Genomic DNA, 17942 nt, shown 5'->3' with positions numbered 1-17942 from the left:
ACTCCTTTAAACCTAAAGAATCAAGCCAAAGCTCTGCTTTTGTGATTTTCCTCAGGTTATGAGTTAAGTTAGCACTGAACTTGGGACTTTTCATAACTCATCAACTCCGCGAATGTGTGTGCATGTATGTATGTGTGTGTGTGTGTGTGTGTGTGTGTGTTTAGCCTTAGTTTCCTGTAATCATTAGAAGTAGTCAATAAATCTTGTTTTGATTTTCACATATACGAGTTTCTTGTGCTGTGTGTCAAATTACTGCCTTAAACGTAAAAGATCAAGTTACCTCTTGCTTATAATATAATAATTACAATAATAACAATAATCATAATAAAATATTGTTACTGTTGGCCGCAGAATAATATTTTATCCAGAATTGGTAAAATACTCTAACCTCAATTTTCGCTGGACGAATAATTGATGAAGTGTTAAATATTAATTCTGAATCATTTACAGTGAATCATTTACAGTTGATTCAATTCTTATTCCCTGTAACAATTAAATTGAGCTAATAAATAGGCTAAGTCCTTACAATACATACATTCATTCATACGCGTTGCAGTAAGACAGGAAGTGAGAGAGAAAGAGTTTAGGAGAGAAAGAGAGAGTGTGATATGATGAATTCCTAGCAAAGTTATGCTTTTCAGAAGATCTGACCTGAACGAACCATGAATCATTAAATGCACAAGTTCAGTTTTAATCTGGAGGTACTTGCTTGCGTCGACTTTGAATGTGAATATCCCTCGTTGGCGTGTAGAGAAGAGTTTTCCAAGTCGATGAGTTGTCGCAGGGTATTCAAGGTCCGTGTTGTGTATGGTAGAACCCAATTACGTTTGAGCTTGCTGAAAAATTAAAGGGAAGTCTCTTTGTCGCTGGAGTTAAAGTTGAAGCGGCAGAAGTCGTTGGTTGAACTTTGTGCGAAACTTAGAACACGAGACTTTCAACGGAAAAGAAAATTAAAGAAAGAAAAGAAAAGTGAGTGGAAGTTGGATGGCTTGAAATGAGCGGCTTGTCTGTTCTTCTTGTTACTCCATTGTTCTTTGTACTCTGGTCATGGCTGACCAGTTCTTTCTTCTGTTGCTCTGTTTTTCTTGACCAGAACTAACCCAACTCAACTATCTGGCAATGACAATTTAAACTTAGTTGTTTGTCACACCTCTGAGGAGTTTTGGCCAATCAGACATCGTCCTGTTTCAAAAGGGCCTTTCTCTGCCCCCAATAACACATAGGTGTTACATCCTGTTTCTGCTTCAGCAAAGTGTCATTTTAACATAATTTCTATTAAATGGAATACAATACATTTTAAACAGATTTCATTCAAGTCAGGATATAGGACAGGGGACAAGAATCAAATTAAGTCCAAATAAGGCATACTTTCAGTCAGTCATTCAAGAGTTAACACATTTACATGGATTGTGGGTGTCCTAGAGCCTAACTAGTAACAGGTAGTACCTGTGGACACAATTTAAAATGTATGCAGTTAAAATATGTTTGATAAGTCCATTTAAAATTGTTTGGAACAATTTTGATGCAGTTTTTGTTGCAAAACAGTCTTCATTGGGTTTCCTGTAAAGTTTTAGTTCCTTAGAGAAACAAATGGGCCTGCATTGTTTTCTCTGTTTCTTCTGATCTGAAGATCAAAGACTATTTATCTTCCTGGGTGACCATTTGGTTTGTCACTTCTCCTGCTGTCAGGAGGCATAGGATGTCGTAAAGATAATTAAGCAAGGATCCTCTGTAGACGAGCTGGAGTCGGAATTCCAATTCTGAATTAGAATTATGTTTTGAAAGAGTCATCTGAGTGATTCATTTGTCTGATTCGTCCATGGTTCCTACAATATATATATATTTATTTATTTATTTATTTATTTTTTTTTTTTTTTTTTTCTACTTGCTCAGGTGTTTTTACAGTTAAGCTGTCGGCTGGCCCTTTTCTAAGGCTGCCTTCTGGCTTGATAGTGAAAGTGCTTTTAGGCTTTAAAGAACTTTTGATTTCTTCCTTCATGCTTTAAATAAGGAGGGAATATCTTTGTTCTACAAGCCACAGGAAGGTAAGCTGGGTCCATATTTTTATGTTTATAAAAAGTGTGGACTTTGTTTCTCCTGTATAGCTTTCCTGAGCATGTAGTCAGTAAAGTTAGAAGGGGCTTTTTTGGGCAAAATAACTGTAGCATTAGGTTGGCTAGTTTTCAAAACACGCAGGCCGCTTTATGGCCGCTATTTTGTAGCCTCCTATGTTAGAGTAGCTTCTCAGCTAATACTTTAGTTTGGTTTGAGTTAGCACTCGTCGTTTCAGTTATTTGTGTACAGGACGGCTTATCAGCCGCCTGGCACTGTTTGCTTGCAGTGCTTCATTTTCTCCTCATACTTGAAGGTTTCAAGATGAAACCCAAGCTTTGCTTGGCCCAGTAGGCCTTAGCTAGCGGCTAGGCTAGAGCTAGGCTAGAGCTAGGCTAGGTGTTTGTTTGTTTACATTCCCCTGTTATTTACTATCCCCTTGTGGTCGTATAGTTCCTAGTTCTGGCCTCCTCCTGAGGGAGTTGGTGGCCGTTTTTGCCCATATTCCCCTTCATATTTATGTGAGCTTACTCTAGTGCTGCCACAGGTTAACACCTGTTTCTGTGATAGCAGGCTGTGACTGGCCTCTGTCTATGAACATGGTGTTTTATTGTACTCCCCGGTTAGGGTTTGTGTTTCACTGAGTACATCACCTGTTGGATTGCACACTCGGGGTGAGTGTAGAGAGTCCTATTCTGGTTAGAATAGTATATTCTCGACTTCCCCCAGTCGATCATGACCACAGCAGCTGTTTTACACTTGCTGTTAGATTGTTGGCTCTTTATAGCCTCTCTTTATTACAGCTTGTTTTTGGGGCGCTGTTGGTTTACGATCACTAGTTTGCTCACGCTTTTTAGCACTGCCTAAGGGTTATGCTCACGTGATTTGAGGTGTTAGGCCTTATAGTCCTTCCTTAGACCGTGATAGCATATTTATATGTACATTGCCTGTTGGAATGTGTAGGCTTAAGCTCAGGTTGTGTAGCTACTTCCCCACAGTTATCGTGTAGGGTCTAGAACTGGTCCCCTTTGAGCATTGGCCCTGTTATGACCACGGGCTGGCGCCACATGGTGCTTAAAAGTAGTAGGCCTTACCAGGCCTCCTTTATAGCCTCTGTGTTGGCCCAGCTGGGTTGGTTATATCTAGATTCTTTCCATGGTTGAGTCATGACTTATGACACATGCCGCCATTGGCCATGCCCCCTCCGTACGAATAAGCCTTAGTTCAGGCTTTTCGTTGAGTTCTGTGGCGTAGTGTGTACTTCTCCTACCTATGGGTCTTTCGAGTACTGGCCTGTTGGCTGGCATTTGTCATAAGTTACCACTGGTTGTTGCCATGTGTTCATGGAGGTTGTAGGCCCTCATCAGGGCCTCCTTTCAGTCTGCATGTTGGCACAGCTTTGTGTGGGTTTTTTGTATGTCTCTTCACCATGGGTGAATCGTGATTGCACTAGCTGACGCCGCGTGGTTCACGAGTCGTAGGCTTCCACAGGCCTCCTTTGCTATCACGCTGGAGTTTGGCTTTGTACTCCTCTCGCTTAGAGAGTAAAAGGTGCTTTTACTGAGTACATTTTGAGTGTTTTTGCTTCCTTTAGGATAACACTGCCATGAGCTGATGCCACGTGTCTGCTAAGGTTATAGGCCCATGGGGCCTTCTTTAGCGCGTGATGGCGTACGCTGTACTCCTCTTGCTTAAAGAGTAGAAAGGTGCTTTTACCGAGTACACTGCTCGTTGGATTGTGTTGGATGGGCTGTTTTCGTGGGCACTCACAGCTACTTAATTACTTGGTTGTCATACTTCCAGCATGCTATGTTTCAGGTGCTTGGCCTTACGGGCTATCCCGGAATATCACCTCATGTATTGAGTTTCTGTGGAATGCTTAGTTCATTATTAAGAGCTCTAGTTATGTTGTAGGCCCTTTGTTCCGGCCTCCACGACTATGTGCCCACAGTACGGTCTGTCTGTTAGGTTGAGCTTCGTACTTCCCTTTTGGGTTGACTGTGTAATTGTGCTTAGCTCCCTAAGCTGGTCATTGGTTGTAGACTTCTGTGAAGTCTCCCGTTCAGACTGGCCCCAGGCTGGTTTGTGCTCCCCTGTACCAGGGTTTTTCTAGTGCACAGCCTCCTCAGTGCTTTATCAGCCACTGAGTAGATCCTAGGAAGAGCGGATTTTTCTCCCCTCAATATGAGGGTTTATAGCGCTTAGCTGAGTTCTGCTCTCCGGGATGCCCATCTCTTAATGGCCGCTAGCTGATGCTGCTTGTAACGGGTAGGCCCTCGGGGCCTCCTTTGGAAAAGTGTACCTTTTGCGTTTCTTTGACAAGAAACAGTGAAAGGAATTTTGTCGCTGGCTGGCCAGGGCTCCGGCTGACTCATTAACCTCCTCTGTAGTCGGTTTGTTCTGCCTGGAGTTTGATAAGACTGCCACGAGCTGATGCCACGAGCTGATGCCACGTGTCTGCTGAGGTTATAGGCCCATGGGGCCTTCTTTAGCACGTGATGGCGTACGCTGTACTCCTCTTGCTTAAAGAGTAGGAAGGTGCTTTTACCGAGTACACTGCTCGTTGGATTGTGTTGGACGGGCTGTTTCGTGGGCACTCACAGCTACCTAATCATTTGGTTGGTCATGCACTTAGCATGCTATGTTTTCAGTGGAATGGCCTTATGGGCCATCCTGAACACCACCTTATGGATTGGGTTCTTGTTGTGATATTAGTTCATTATAAGAACTTTAGTTATGTTGTAGGCCCCTTCTGGTCGGCCTCCATGGCTATGTGCCTACAACATGGTCTGTCTGTTAGGTTGAGCTTCGTACTTCCCTTTGGGTTGACTGTGTAATTGTGCTTAGCTCTCTAAGCTGGTCATTGGTTGTAGACTTCTGTGAAGTCTCCCATTCAGACTGGCCCCAGGCTGGTTTGTGCTTCCCTGTACCAGGGTTTTTTCTAGTGCAGAGCCTCCTCAGCGCTTTATCAGAAGCTGAGTAGATCCTTGGATGAGTGGTTGTACTCCCCTCATACGAGGGTTTATAGCGCTCAGCTGAGTTCCGCTCTCCAGGATGCCCATCTCTGCATGTGGGTTTGAGTTCCTTACTGCCTTTTCGCAGTCGCTCTTTCCTGCTCTCCTCTTTGGAGTTTGCGCTTGGAGATTCTGTGTATCAGACAAGGTTGGCCAGGCTAGGATTGGCTTTTGTTAGATTAGTAAGGCCTCCTTGGTGGCATTGGGGGTGATTGAGTCTGGATTTGAATGTGGCTACTGTTGGAGCACACCTGATCTCTTCTGGAAGCTGGTTCCAGCTGCGGCTGGTGTAACAGCTAAAAGCAGACTCTCCTTGCTTTGAGTGAACCTTTGGTATTTCTAAGTGACTCGAAACTGATGATCTGAGTGATCCGTTAGGTTTATGTTCTATGAGCATATCTGCAATGTATTGAGGTCCTAGGCCATTGAGTGATTTATAAACAAGTAACAGTACTTTAAAATCAATTCTAAATGCAACTGGAAGCCAGTGCAAGGACCTGAGGACTGGTGTGATGTGTTCATGTTTTCTGGTTCTGCTCAGAACCTGGCAGCAGCGTTCTGTACGAGCTGCAGCTGTCTTATGGTCTTTTTGGGAAGACCAGTGAGGAGCCCATTACAATAATCCACCCTGCTGGTGATGAAAGCATGAACAAGTTTCTATAAGTCTTGACTGGAGACAAAGCATCTAATTATGGGTGTCATCTGCATAGCTGTGATACACAATTTGGTTCTTTCTCATTATTTGGCTCAGTGGCAGCATATATAGTTTGAACAGGAGGGGTGCAAGTATTGAACATTGAGGGACTCCGCATGTCATGGATGTCCACTCAGACTTATGGTCACTGATACTCACATAATAACCTCTCCCTTCTAAGTATGACCTGAACCATTTAAGGACCATCCCAGAAAGCCCAACCCAGTTTTCCAGGCTGTCAAGAAGTATGTTGTGATCGACAGTGTCAAATGCAGCACTTAGGTCGAGTAGAACCAGCACTGATAATTTACCTATATCTGTGTTTAGGCGAATATCATTTATTATCTTTATGAGTGCTGTCTCTGTGCTGTGATGCGGTCGGAAACCAGATTGAAAGTTGTCAAAATATCCATTCAAGCTTAAGAACTTGTTCAGCTGATTGAAAACAATAATAGTATAAATGTTACAGCCTAAGAATGTTTAGACTACTGTTTACTGTGAAATACTGTATGTGGATGTCAGATTAAATGTAGATGTTTATAAATTGATCATTTAGTTTCTAAAATATAAAATGTCATTTTTGTACTGTATGACAATACATTACAAAGCATGTGTGCCTCTATGGCTACAAAGATCATGTTTTTGTTATGACCGGGCAACATTAGTATTAGTGATTGCTAATGGAATAATACATTTGCTCCTGGTATCAGCATGCTCAAAGTGCTTTTTTTTTCTGGGACCAGATACCACTGAAGAGTCCTGCAGACTCAGACTTTCACATGAGTCTCTTCAAACCGTTTTTCTACAACAGCGCTACCAAAATCAGCAAGGTATTCAACTACATTGGACTGATATTTTACATCAGGGATGGGCAACTTTGGTCCTGGAGGACCGCTGTCCTGCAGAGTTTAGCGCCAACCCTGATAAAATTTCACCTGCCTGTAGCTTTCTAGTAATCATGAAGACATTGATTAGCTTGTTCAGGTGTGTTTGATTAGGGTTGTAGCTAAACGCTGTACGACAATGGCCTGGGACCGAAGTTGCCCATCCCTGTTCTACATGAACATGGTGAATCACTGACTACTGATGGTGGGGCAGTGCATGGCAAAAGAAGCAGCAAACACTTTGGAAATTCCAGGTATGTTTCACTTATTTTCACAGTTGATCAGGAACTGTTTTAGGAATGGTACAAAGGTGTGTGACAGTGCAAGCGTCTATGTTTAGATCAGTGTGCTCAATAATGTGCCTTTAACCTTCGTCATTTGTTGTGTGTATATATAGTTTATTTACAACACAATATTTATTTACAACAAACACACACACACACACACACACACACACACACACATACATATACATACATATACATACATATACATAAAAACCGAGGTACGTACCGAACCGTACCCTAATACATACATATATATATATATATATATATATATATATTAGGGTACGGTTCGGTACGTACCTCGGTTTTGAAGTCACGGTTCGGTACAGTTTTCGGTACAGCAGGTGGAGAGAAAACTAAACATAAAATTGCTTTTTTTTAATTATTAAACAGAGGTTTACTGAACAAATTGTGTTTTTGTCTTTAAATATATTAAATTAAATTAAAACTAAAAGTTTCTTAAGGATAAAAAAAATGATCTCTGCTAATGCTATAAACTATGTAGGGAGCCCTAACTTGAAAGAAGCCCAAACTATTAGCCTAAATTCAATTGCTTTTTATTTTTAGATAAAATAATCAACACTCAAATAACAAATTGTATGCAAACCTGTAAGCTGCACCTAAGGCAGTTTTTGCATTAACTTCTAAATGTTTTTACTCCAATTCGTTGTTGAAATATAATCATTTCTACACAGTGGCTGTTATTTTAACATCAGATTTATTTAAACATACATTAAATAGCCTAATCAGGATATCACTAAAAGGTTAAGTAAAATAATGAATATATTGGCTAATACAGTGCATATATTAAGCGAAAGAGTTCATTTCTCTAGCGAACTAACAAGCTGTGAACACTGAATGGCTTTTCTGAGGTAAATGCATCATGACATATTGTTGAATACGGAAGCTTTCATTGATGTCTTTCCACCGTTGAAACACTGAATGAGCGATTACATGAGATATGACCGTTTCAGTAAGTTGTACTGAATCTTGCAACATACCTTCAGATGTTCTTTCATGTTTATTCTGTAACTAGTATTAAGGAGGAAGAGATGAACACATTCACTTGCGCTCCGCGCTCGCGCTGCCGGTTGAACTGAGGCGCCTGTACAGTGATCTGTCACCCCACATCAAAGCACGTCAAAATGGCATTTTCTGTTTAAACTTCATGATTTCGTGGACAGAATTTGAAGGATGACACTTTGTTTCTTATAGAAAGTAACAAAACGCAGAGCTTATTGCGGTTATTGGTGGTGAATATTGGTTGCAATGTAATGCTTCGGTACACACGTGCACCGTACCGAAAGCCCTGTACCGAAACGGTTCGGTACAAATACGTGTACCGTTACACTCCTAATATATATATATATATATATATATATATATATATATATATATATATATATATATATATTCTTTAAATCTCCTCACATTCTTTCTTTGGTGTTTTATGATGTTATTTCAGTGACTTAAAAATATCTTTTTTCACTAACCATGCATAAACCTCGGGAAAGAGGTATGTCAAAGCACTGCCAGCCTGACTCGCTGGCGCATACACCTTGCCAATCAAGTGCGAGATGGTCTGCAGCAACTTGGATGACAAGACTGGAGCCTGATAAGACAGATAGCTGGCTAGTGTCTCTTCGACAGGGGACATCATCACTTATCCCTGCTTGTGTAATCCCTCCACATTTGCATAATTGGAATGTTGGAATGGAATATACAGTTTAAGGAAAATACAGTTTAATGATAATTTCATTAAAATCTATGATGAAAAATATTTGGCGACAAGCTTTTATCCCCATGACGATGACAAGATAACAATAACTGACTTTATCAGCATGCAATAGAGTTGAAAAAAAGACAAGACTAAAATGTAGTTGAAAATATAAAAAAAAAGAATACCAAAATCTCTTTTTGTCAAAAAAAAAAGAGACTGCAAACTATGGCAGACTGCTGTAGAAGCCTCAACTATGAGCTTTCATATTTGCAGTTGCCAGATGTCAAGAATTTAAAATCACCCAATCAGAACTTTTCTGCCCAGAATTTTGCTAAATTCTGCAATCTTGCAGGTGCTCTGCTTGTGACGTCAGACAATAAATTGCCATGTTTGTTTCATGCTGATGGTGTTCTCCATAGTGTAAATATCAGATGTGGAGAGGAAGTTCCACTTTGAAAGTGAAATGTTTGTTTGTTTGTTTGTGTTCTCATTCACTTTCATGACAAGTGTGACTGATACACTGCAAGGTATTTATAATTTCTGTTCACCTTCAGCAGAAATGGACTCCCGTGTTCTTTAAAACATTTGCAGTACATTCGCCACAGATAGACACAAGTTTCGTTATATGCTAATCTTTGCTTTGGAAACAAAATAAAATGTTCAAAATCCAAAATATAAAAGTGAGGTGAGAAGCTTTAAGCATTTTGCCGGCTTCACCTGCATTGTTACCACCAAGCAATGGGTAAACGCAAACACAGCTCAGCACACACAGCACGGTTTGGAAACAAACAATACAGAGTGAACACAATCCAGAAGGGGGAGGGGGAGGAGGGCAATTGAACCCTTGTGAAAAAGAAGTGCACTTAATTGTATTGAAAGTGTACTTTTTGTTTACTTCAAATCTTAAAAGTATACTTTTTAAAAAGTGCACTTGCAGATAATATAATATAATTAAAATTAAAGGCCACTTAATTGTACTTAAAAAGAATATACTTTAATGACAATATTTATTAACACACTTAAGTGCATTTTTAAAAATGAACTTTGTAATAATGTCTAATTAAGTTGTACTTAAAGAAAGTACACTTTAATGGCAATATTTATTAACATGCTTAAGTGCACTTTTTAAAAATGCACTTTGTAATAATGTCTAATTAAGTTTTACTTACAGAAAGTACACTTTAATGACAATATTTATTAACATGCTTAAGTGCACTTTTTAAAAATGAACTTTGTAATAATGTCTAATTAATTTGTACTTAAAGAAAGTACACTTTAATGACAATATTTATCAACATGCTTAAGTGCACTTTTTAAAAATGCACTTTGTAATAATGTCTAATCAATTTGTACTTAAAGAAAGTACACTTTAATGACAATATTTATTAACATGCTTAAGTGCACTTTTTAAAAATGCACTTTGTAATAATGTCTAATTAATTTGTAATTAAAGAAAGTACACTTTAATGACAATATTTATTAACACGCTTAAGTGCACTTTTTAAAAATGCACTTTGTAATAATGTCTAATTAAATTTTACTTACAGAAAGTACACTTTAATGACAATATTTCTAAATATGCTAAAGTGCACTTTTTAAAAAATGCACTTTTTAATAATCTCTAATTAAGTTTTACTTAAAGAAAGTACACTTTAATGACAATATTTACTAACAAGCTTAAGCATTATGTTGTTCTAAGTCGATTAAACATATTTAATTGTATTAGTTGCAAGCAAAAGTTTAACAAATCTAAACAAAATTAATTTGATTTCATATTCAGTTAAAATTAATAATTTTAATCAGACTAAACTGTAAAAATGATTGACTTAGTTAGGTGAATGAGTCAAGTTCTCTAAACGTACAGTCGAACTACAACAATGAACTAGAAAAACTACAATTTGAACAGAAATTAAATCATGCATGTATTAGCCTATAAACTTTTTGTTTAATGTGCATGCGCCAAAATACTACGTCATGACGGCGCACTACTTCACCAGAGTTTGAAAAATGCACTTTCAGCCATCTTTCTGTGATCGCGATGCGCGAGGCAACTTTGCTGATCAAAGAAGAACAAAAACAGTGCACGTTTGGATGACTACAGATGAGACGTGTACTACAAATAAAGAAGCAAGTAAGTATCTTGATATATGCTCTCTTTATTTTTATTTTTTCACCGTAACATAACAGTTCTTATTGCCATTAAGAGTGTAACTTGTTTAGTTTAATCGCAGTATGGAGGTGAATTATTCATGTTTACATAATTTATTTATGATTGCATTCTAATAATTTCTTATATATGAATGTGATCGCGTGTGTGGGCGTGTTCAAAGAATTTGGTTGCTGAAAATATTTTAATTGAACTTTTTAAATCATTTTAAATGACTTAAGGTTAAATTTGCAGAACTAAATTCAAAGATCTGATCGTGTAACATTCAAAGACATTTACATTTAATCCATCTAATCGCTATTATGACCACCAGTAATGTTCAATATATTACCCCCTCTAGAAATACTGCTTATAATCTATTTTTCTTTTTGCATTTGAAAAGTGAGGTGTTCAATTACTGTTTGTGTTTGTAATATGTAACATTTTTGTGCTTATCTAGTTATATATACATTTTGTAGGATCAGTACAGATCTGTCAATGGAGATACAGTGCAAGCTGTGTGGAATCAAAGACCCTTATTGATGAGGTGATGTTATAAGTTTTGCCATTAATTCTGCCATTAATTCAGCCAGCACACCCTGATTACACATTACAAGCTAAACACTGCCATCAACTATCCTTATAGCTTTTAAATGCTTTGAATCTTTTCTATTTGCAAGTAATACATTCTCACCTGTGCACTTACAAATCCCAATCTCATCATTATATATTTATAATGATATTATATCATTATTTTCAAAGCAAAACGCATTCTGTGTGAACGCCCACTCAATTTGCTTGGGTCTTGGGTTATTTATCTATATTTGTGTAATTGATAAAGTTATGTTTAATTCCCTGTAAAGTAGGAATAATAATGTTTATAAAAATGTTCTCTATTTTTAAAGGCCAGTGTCAGTGAAGATAGTGTGGTCACTGGAATCCTGGTGTTTGTGGGAAATGTGAAGGAGCTTCTCCCAGGATTCTACTACAGTGTTGTCCTGATGACTGAGGTAATTCATCTTAGGTGATGCAGTTGCGTTCAAAAGTTTACTTACACCTTGCAGAATGAACTGCTTCATCAGGGAAGTACTAAATTAAAAGACAACATGCAAATTTTTATGATCCCTTTTATTGTTAAAATTATTTTGCAGATACTGCAAGGTGTTAGAGTGATTTGCCTACAGTGGTTTAGGCTGCAGGATGGCCGAATGACTAAAGAAACGTTATCAGACAAGAAACTTATAGTTTTCTACCATCTTGCTATTACCACCCACTGCCACTTATACCAACAACGGAAATAAGTGCAGTTATAATAGCAAAATATGTGGGAGAGCATTATGATCATCGCACATCAAAGTTAATACCGAATCAAAACTGGTTAGCACATAATTTATAATTGAAATAGTTTAATAATATTTGGTTTAGGGCTGCACAATATTGGCAAAAAAAAAATAAAATTCTGCAATATATATTGCGATATGAAAAAAATTCACCAGATGACTTAAATAGCTCTATTTGGAAAGAAGTAATCATTCTAGGAGGATTAGGTTGATTTTGTAGGTGAGTGAATGCACATAGAAAATAATGAACAAATTATAAGCATAGATAAATATAGAACAAAGATACAAATTAAATAAATAGTGCTTTATATTTTTCAGCTAAGTCTAACAGTATTCAGTAGGGCTGGGTATTGACAATTTTCACGATTCGATTAGATTTCTATTCACAAGCTTGCGATTCGATTTCGATTCAATATTGATTATTTTGGATGTATATCAGATACAGTAAATGGCAAATTTTCTTGAGGAAAAAAAAATCTCTTTTTTTAATAAAATAATAAATGCTTTAAAGTATTTTTCATTCATAGTTCATGTTAACTAAAATAGTTAACTAATAAAAAGTTATTATAAAGTGTTACCCAGAGTTTTGAATCTTTTCTTTTCTTTACATTTTGTTTGTATACATTTTTGTTTGTATCTTATTTATCATCTTATAGATCATACCGAATGATTTTTTCTGAAAATGTAAAAATGCAGAAAGTGATGGGTAGCTTTAGGTACCTTTGTATGTAAGGGAGAACATGATAGTGCATATAAGCCTCTCTGTCCTCCAGACTCTTTCTATATGAGAGTTAAAGTGTTGTAATTGTTTGTGTTTGTATAGTGTTTCTTGGTTTTTTCTTGTGCATCATCAAAAAGGTTTTTGTGTTTTGTTTTTTTTTTTATAGATTGTTTTGTCAATAAATATAGAGGGTTTCAATTTGCATTTGTGTTGATTGTAATATTTTGAAATATACTAAATTGTAACTTCATTATTATACATAACTACAAATAATGTAATAACAAATGTATTAAATTAAATATAAAATAAATGTAAATAATTAAATAAAAATTTAAATTACATTTAAGTATATTTTAGTTCACATTAATTGCTTGTCAGTACATTCGGAAGTACACTTTTACCATATTTCAAAGTACATAAAAAATTGTATTAAAGTTGCACTTAAGTAGTTTAAAAAAATCACTCAGAAATTCAACTAATTGCATTTAATATCAACTTAATCTGTGATACATTTGAAATTAATTACAAATAGAATGCACTTAAGCGCTGAAAACATTACATTTAATTCACACTTAAGTGTATTTATAACTGATATTAAAATATATTTTAGTTCACATTAATTGCTTGTCAGTACATTGAACAGTGCACTTCAACTATATTTTAAACATACCAGACGTAATTATGAAGGTTATCATAAAGTTGTATTAAAGTACCACTTAAGTTGTTCAAAAAAATCACTCAAAAGTTCAACTTATTGCATTTAATATGAACTTAATCTGTGATATATTTGAAATTAATTACAAATAGAATGCACTTAAGCGGCTGAAACATTACACTTAAGTGTATTGATAACTGATATTAAAATATATTTTAGTTCACATTAATTGCTTGTCAGTACATTGAACAGTGCACTTCAACTATATTTTAAACATACTAGACGTAATTATGAAGGTTATCATAAAGTTGTATTAAAGTACCACTTAAGATGTTCAAAAAAATCACTCAAAAGTTCAATTTATTGCATTTAATATGAACTTAATCTGTGATACATTTGAAATTAATTACAAATAGAATGCACTTAAGCGATGAAAACATTACATTTAATTCACACTTAATTGTGTTCTTTTTAAGTATATTATTTGTGCAATAAGTACACTTTATAAAAGTATACTAAAGTGCACTTTTTTTTCACAAGGGAATTTGGGTTCGGAACAGGCAGTCAAACCAAGTGTAAAATCACCCTGGGGTTTAACTTGCACTGTCAGTGGGTATTGATTATGGTCATGTTCGTTAATGACTGATTAATTATTACTTATTTTTTTATTGGCCTTTACTTTTTATTTGTTATTTTTTATAGCAATACTGGGGTTCACGTCAACATAATTGTTATGTGGTCAGTGCAAAGTGGTCTTCTCCACACTGTAAACCCGAACAGTACTACTAACTTATAAAGATTGAGAACACTTGCAATTAAAGTATGTTATAGAGTTAATGCAACTTAAAACAATTACATTTTATTAACAAGGAATTTAGTTTTATTTTTGTGTGGCTCAACATTTTTGAGTAAACGCTCCTATTTGAATTATTATTTTTAAGTTTACAGAGCAATGTAAAGTGACGTCATCCACATCACGTCGTTGCTTAACTGAGAAGAATCCATTCAACATGGCGGACACTTGCAAGCAACCGGAGAAAACTTAATGTAACAACTTATAAGTAAATGAAAACATCTGTGAACATTTCTTATTTGTTTTTTGAATGTTGTAAGAATATCATGATATTGTTTTATGTTTTAATCGCTGAAATGAAATGTTTTAATCGCTGTTTTTACACAGCGCGGTAAAGCTCGTCATTTCCCCAGTGCTTTTGAATGCTATTTTAGCGTCACTGCTTATAGTGCAGTTTTAACGTCAAAGCAGGGCAGTAATGTTAACGTTAGCTGGTATTTTTTTTAGTAAATGCAGTCCTAGGATTTGAATGTTGCTCTTGTTAAGTGCACTGTTTAGGGCTGCGTTTCCCAAAACCACTGTGAGCTAAGTCGATCGTTGAGACCATTGGTGGCAAATGCTTCTACGATCAACTTAGACTTACGATGCTTTTGGGGAAACGTTACCCTGCTAAATGTGATTTTATTTGGTCTATGTATTATTTCTACCTGCAAAAACTAGACGCTAACACTAACTTCATCCAAGATTAGGATAAGGCTAGGCTACACAGACATGAATTTAGCAATATATTGAATATTAAGTTTACAAAACAAATCTACAAACTTGTAGTAAAGTTACAAACATTCTTTAATTGCAGGCTGAACTGGATGCTGAATATTAAAGAGTGAGCCTCAACACTTAAGGTAACTTCTGTTGATTTGAAGTGCAAGTTGTGTGATGTCTCCTCATAACAGGACACAGACTAGTCGTTCTCCTTTCCAAACCCATTGTTGGTTATATACTTGCTTGTGTGTGTTTGTGATTTTTTTAGGTTTGTGCTGAGTTTCACTGTATCAAAGAAAGCGATACACACCAGCAAGATTTCAGAGAAGATGCGTGACATTGAATGTTTATGATCTTCCAGTGAATTCAGATTCATCCACACTAACTACCTCCATCACTGTCTTCAGTGTATATAAAATAAAGTTGGCTTGCTTGTTTAACATGTTAATTTTCGTGTTTACATGTCAACAGGAAATAGAATTATTAGCAGTAAATATAAATGTCTAGTTTTAATCTCATTAGTTAAAGGATTAGATCACTTCAAAATTAAAATTTCCTGATAATTTACTCACCCCCATGTCATCCAAGATGTTCATGTCTTTCTTTCTTCAGTCGAAGAGTAATGTTTTGAGGAAAACATTCCAAGATTTTTCTCTATATAGTGGACCACACTGGGGTTTAACGGGTTGAAGGTGCAAATGTCAGTTTCAGTGCAGCTTCAAAGGGCTTTACACGATCCCAGACGAGGAATAAGGGTCTTATCTAGAGAAACCATCGGCCATTTTCTAAAAAAAAAAAAAAAAAAATTATATACTTTTTAACTACAAATGCTCATCTCTCACTGCTCTGCGATCCGCCATGCATTACATTAGAAAGGTCACATGTGACGTAGGTGGAAGTACCGCAGTAGGGTAAAAAACTTCAAAATCGTCCGATATCGTTGTTTTACCTTTTTTGTTGTTGTCGTTGTTGTTGTTGTAAAGGGCGTTTGGCTTAATCTCTGCATGTTTGCTTTGTAGACACTGGATCGGTACTTCCACCTATGTCACACGTGACCTTTCCAACATGATGCATGCATGGCGGAATGAAGAGCAGTGTAAGATGAGCATTTGTGGTTATAAAGTATAAATGTTTTTTTTTTTTTAGAAAATGACAGAACAATTCGCTAGATAAGACCCGTATTCATCATCTGGGATTGTGTAGAGCCCTTTAAAGCTGCACTGAAGTCCACTATATGGAGAAAAATCCTGGAATGTTTTCCTCAAAAACCTTAATTTCTTTTCGACTGAAGAAAGAAAGACATGAACATCTTGGATGACATGGGGGTGAGTAAATTATCAGGAAATTTTCATTCATAAGTGAACTAATCCTTTAAATTTACAGTTTTACCCTCTATGCTTATTCCAGGAAGAGTTGGCCGAGCCAGACATCACTGACATCAACTGACACAAACATCACTCCTGTTGGTTTTGTCATCATGGACAACGAAAGTCCTGCAAGCACTGCAGTTGTGATGGAAGATGATCTTCCAGTATGTTTGACATGTTGAGAAATACACAGTCACAAGGTTTTAAAAAAAGGTTGAATAAAAAATCCTCAATTGTATATCCAAAGTTGTGTGTGTGTGTTTTTTTTTAATGGTGAACTTAAGCATGATGAATTATTAGCCTTATGCATAGGTGTATTTTTTGAGTTAATATTTGTATTTAATAAAGTACCACTGCATCAAAATAATTGAGAAATGAAAAACATTAACATTAATGGTAAACAATAGTTTTAAATACAGTGCACATAAACATTAAATTAAAAAAAAAAAAAAATTAGTTTGATAATTGTTATTTATATTTATTGTTTACTTTAAAAAATTGAGTTGATTTACTTAAACGTTTTGAGGTAATCAGTGTCTACAAAAATTTTGAGTAATCTGAGCTTAATGGGTTTTACAGTGCATTTGTGTTCCATGGAAAAAAATAAGACTTACAGTTTTGAAGTGACAAGAGGGTGAACTTAAAACACATGCTTTAACTACCAGGATGAAGCTGGGGTTGTTGTGGTTATGTGGCCAGTGCAATGTTGATATCTCCATTTGTGTTCCATGGAAGAAAATAAGAACTACAGCTTTGAAGCGACATGAGAGTAAACAAAATTTAAAACTTGTGCTTTAATTACCAGGATGAAGCTGGGGTTATTTCGGTTCCTCCAACTGAAGGACGGGACGCTGATCTCAGGGTAGAGTTTCTCATGTAGTACCTCACAGCCATTGTGAGTGTGGCCACTCAGAATGAGGCGTGGCTTGAACCACCACAAGAGCTGTTATTGGAGAAGATTGTGTACTTTTAATATTCATATATTGTATATAATGTTCTTGGCTTATTCTGGTCAAGAACTTGCTGATATAAAGTGTATGTGATTCTAAGTCCTTCAAATCAACAGAAATCTAAATATCTTTGAAAGAGGGGATACCATGAACCTCACAGACTTTGTCAATCATTGGTTTTGACATGGTTTTATATAAACCTGTGAACCCTGACTCCCAGATATTGCATAAATGTCAAAGAATCAGATAAAATGTTTGATTTTAAAAAGCTTGGCAGAGGATAAATGAACATGCCATCTGAGAGTACAACACCCCTTGATTAAAAGTAGCAAATTTGGGGGGTGTTTCCCAAAATCATTGTTAGCCAACTATGATTGCCAGTTCTGTTGAATTGTGTTGGTAACGGCAGAACTTGCGACCATAGTTGTCTTCGGAAAATGCACCCCTGGTTGTTAACATCACGTGTTACCATATCCAGCTCACTGACCAAGCTCTACATGCTCACAAATGTTCTAATTATGACCAACAAAGTGTAGACACAGTAAATAAGATATTCA

At 36.4% G+C, this 17942-nt stretch overlaps 1 protein-coding gene and 1 long non-coding RNA gene across 3 annotated transcripts in view; one reads left to right on the top strand and one right to left on the bottom strand.

Annotated features, from left to right (window-relative positions):
- Positions 1-17942, bottom strand: part of mppe1 (metallophosphoesterase 1) — a 152009-nt gene that overhangs the window by 39517 nt on the left and 94550 nt on the right. For both annotated transcript variants that reach the window (XM_048175132.1, XM_048175134.1), the window contains exon 8: positions 17238-17378. In XM_048175132.1, the coding sequence (XP_048031089.1) occupies positions 17238-17378 (141 nt within the window). The remainder of the gene's footprint in view (positions 1-17237; positions 17379-17942) is intronic.
- LOC125258240 lies at positions 14292-15475 on the top strand. Its single transcript, XR_007182556.1, has 3 exons — positions 14292-14574; positions 15163-15208; positions 15337-15475. It is a non-coding gene; the product is annotated as an uncharacterized LOC125258240 (long non-coding RNA).

The sequence above is a fragment of the Megalobrama amblycephala genome, linkage group LG22 (genome assembly GCF_018812025.1).
Source record: "Megalobrama amblycephala isolate DHTTF-2021 linkage group LG22, ASM1881202v1, whole genome shotgun sequence".
NCBI lineage: Eukaryota > Metazoa > Chordata > Actinopteri > Cypriniformes > Xenocyprididae > Megalobrama > Megalobrama amblycephala.
This window is presented reverse-complemented; position numbering and strand designations above follow the sequence as displayed.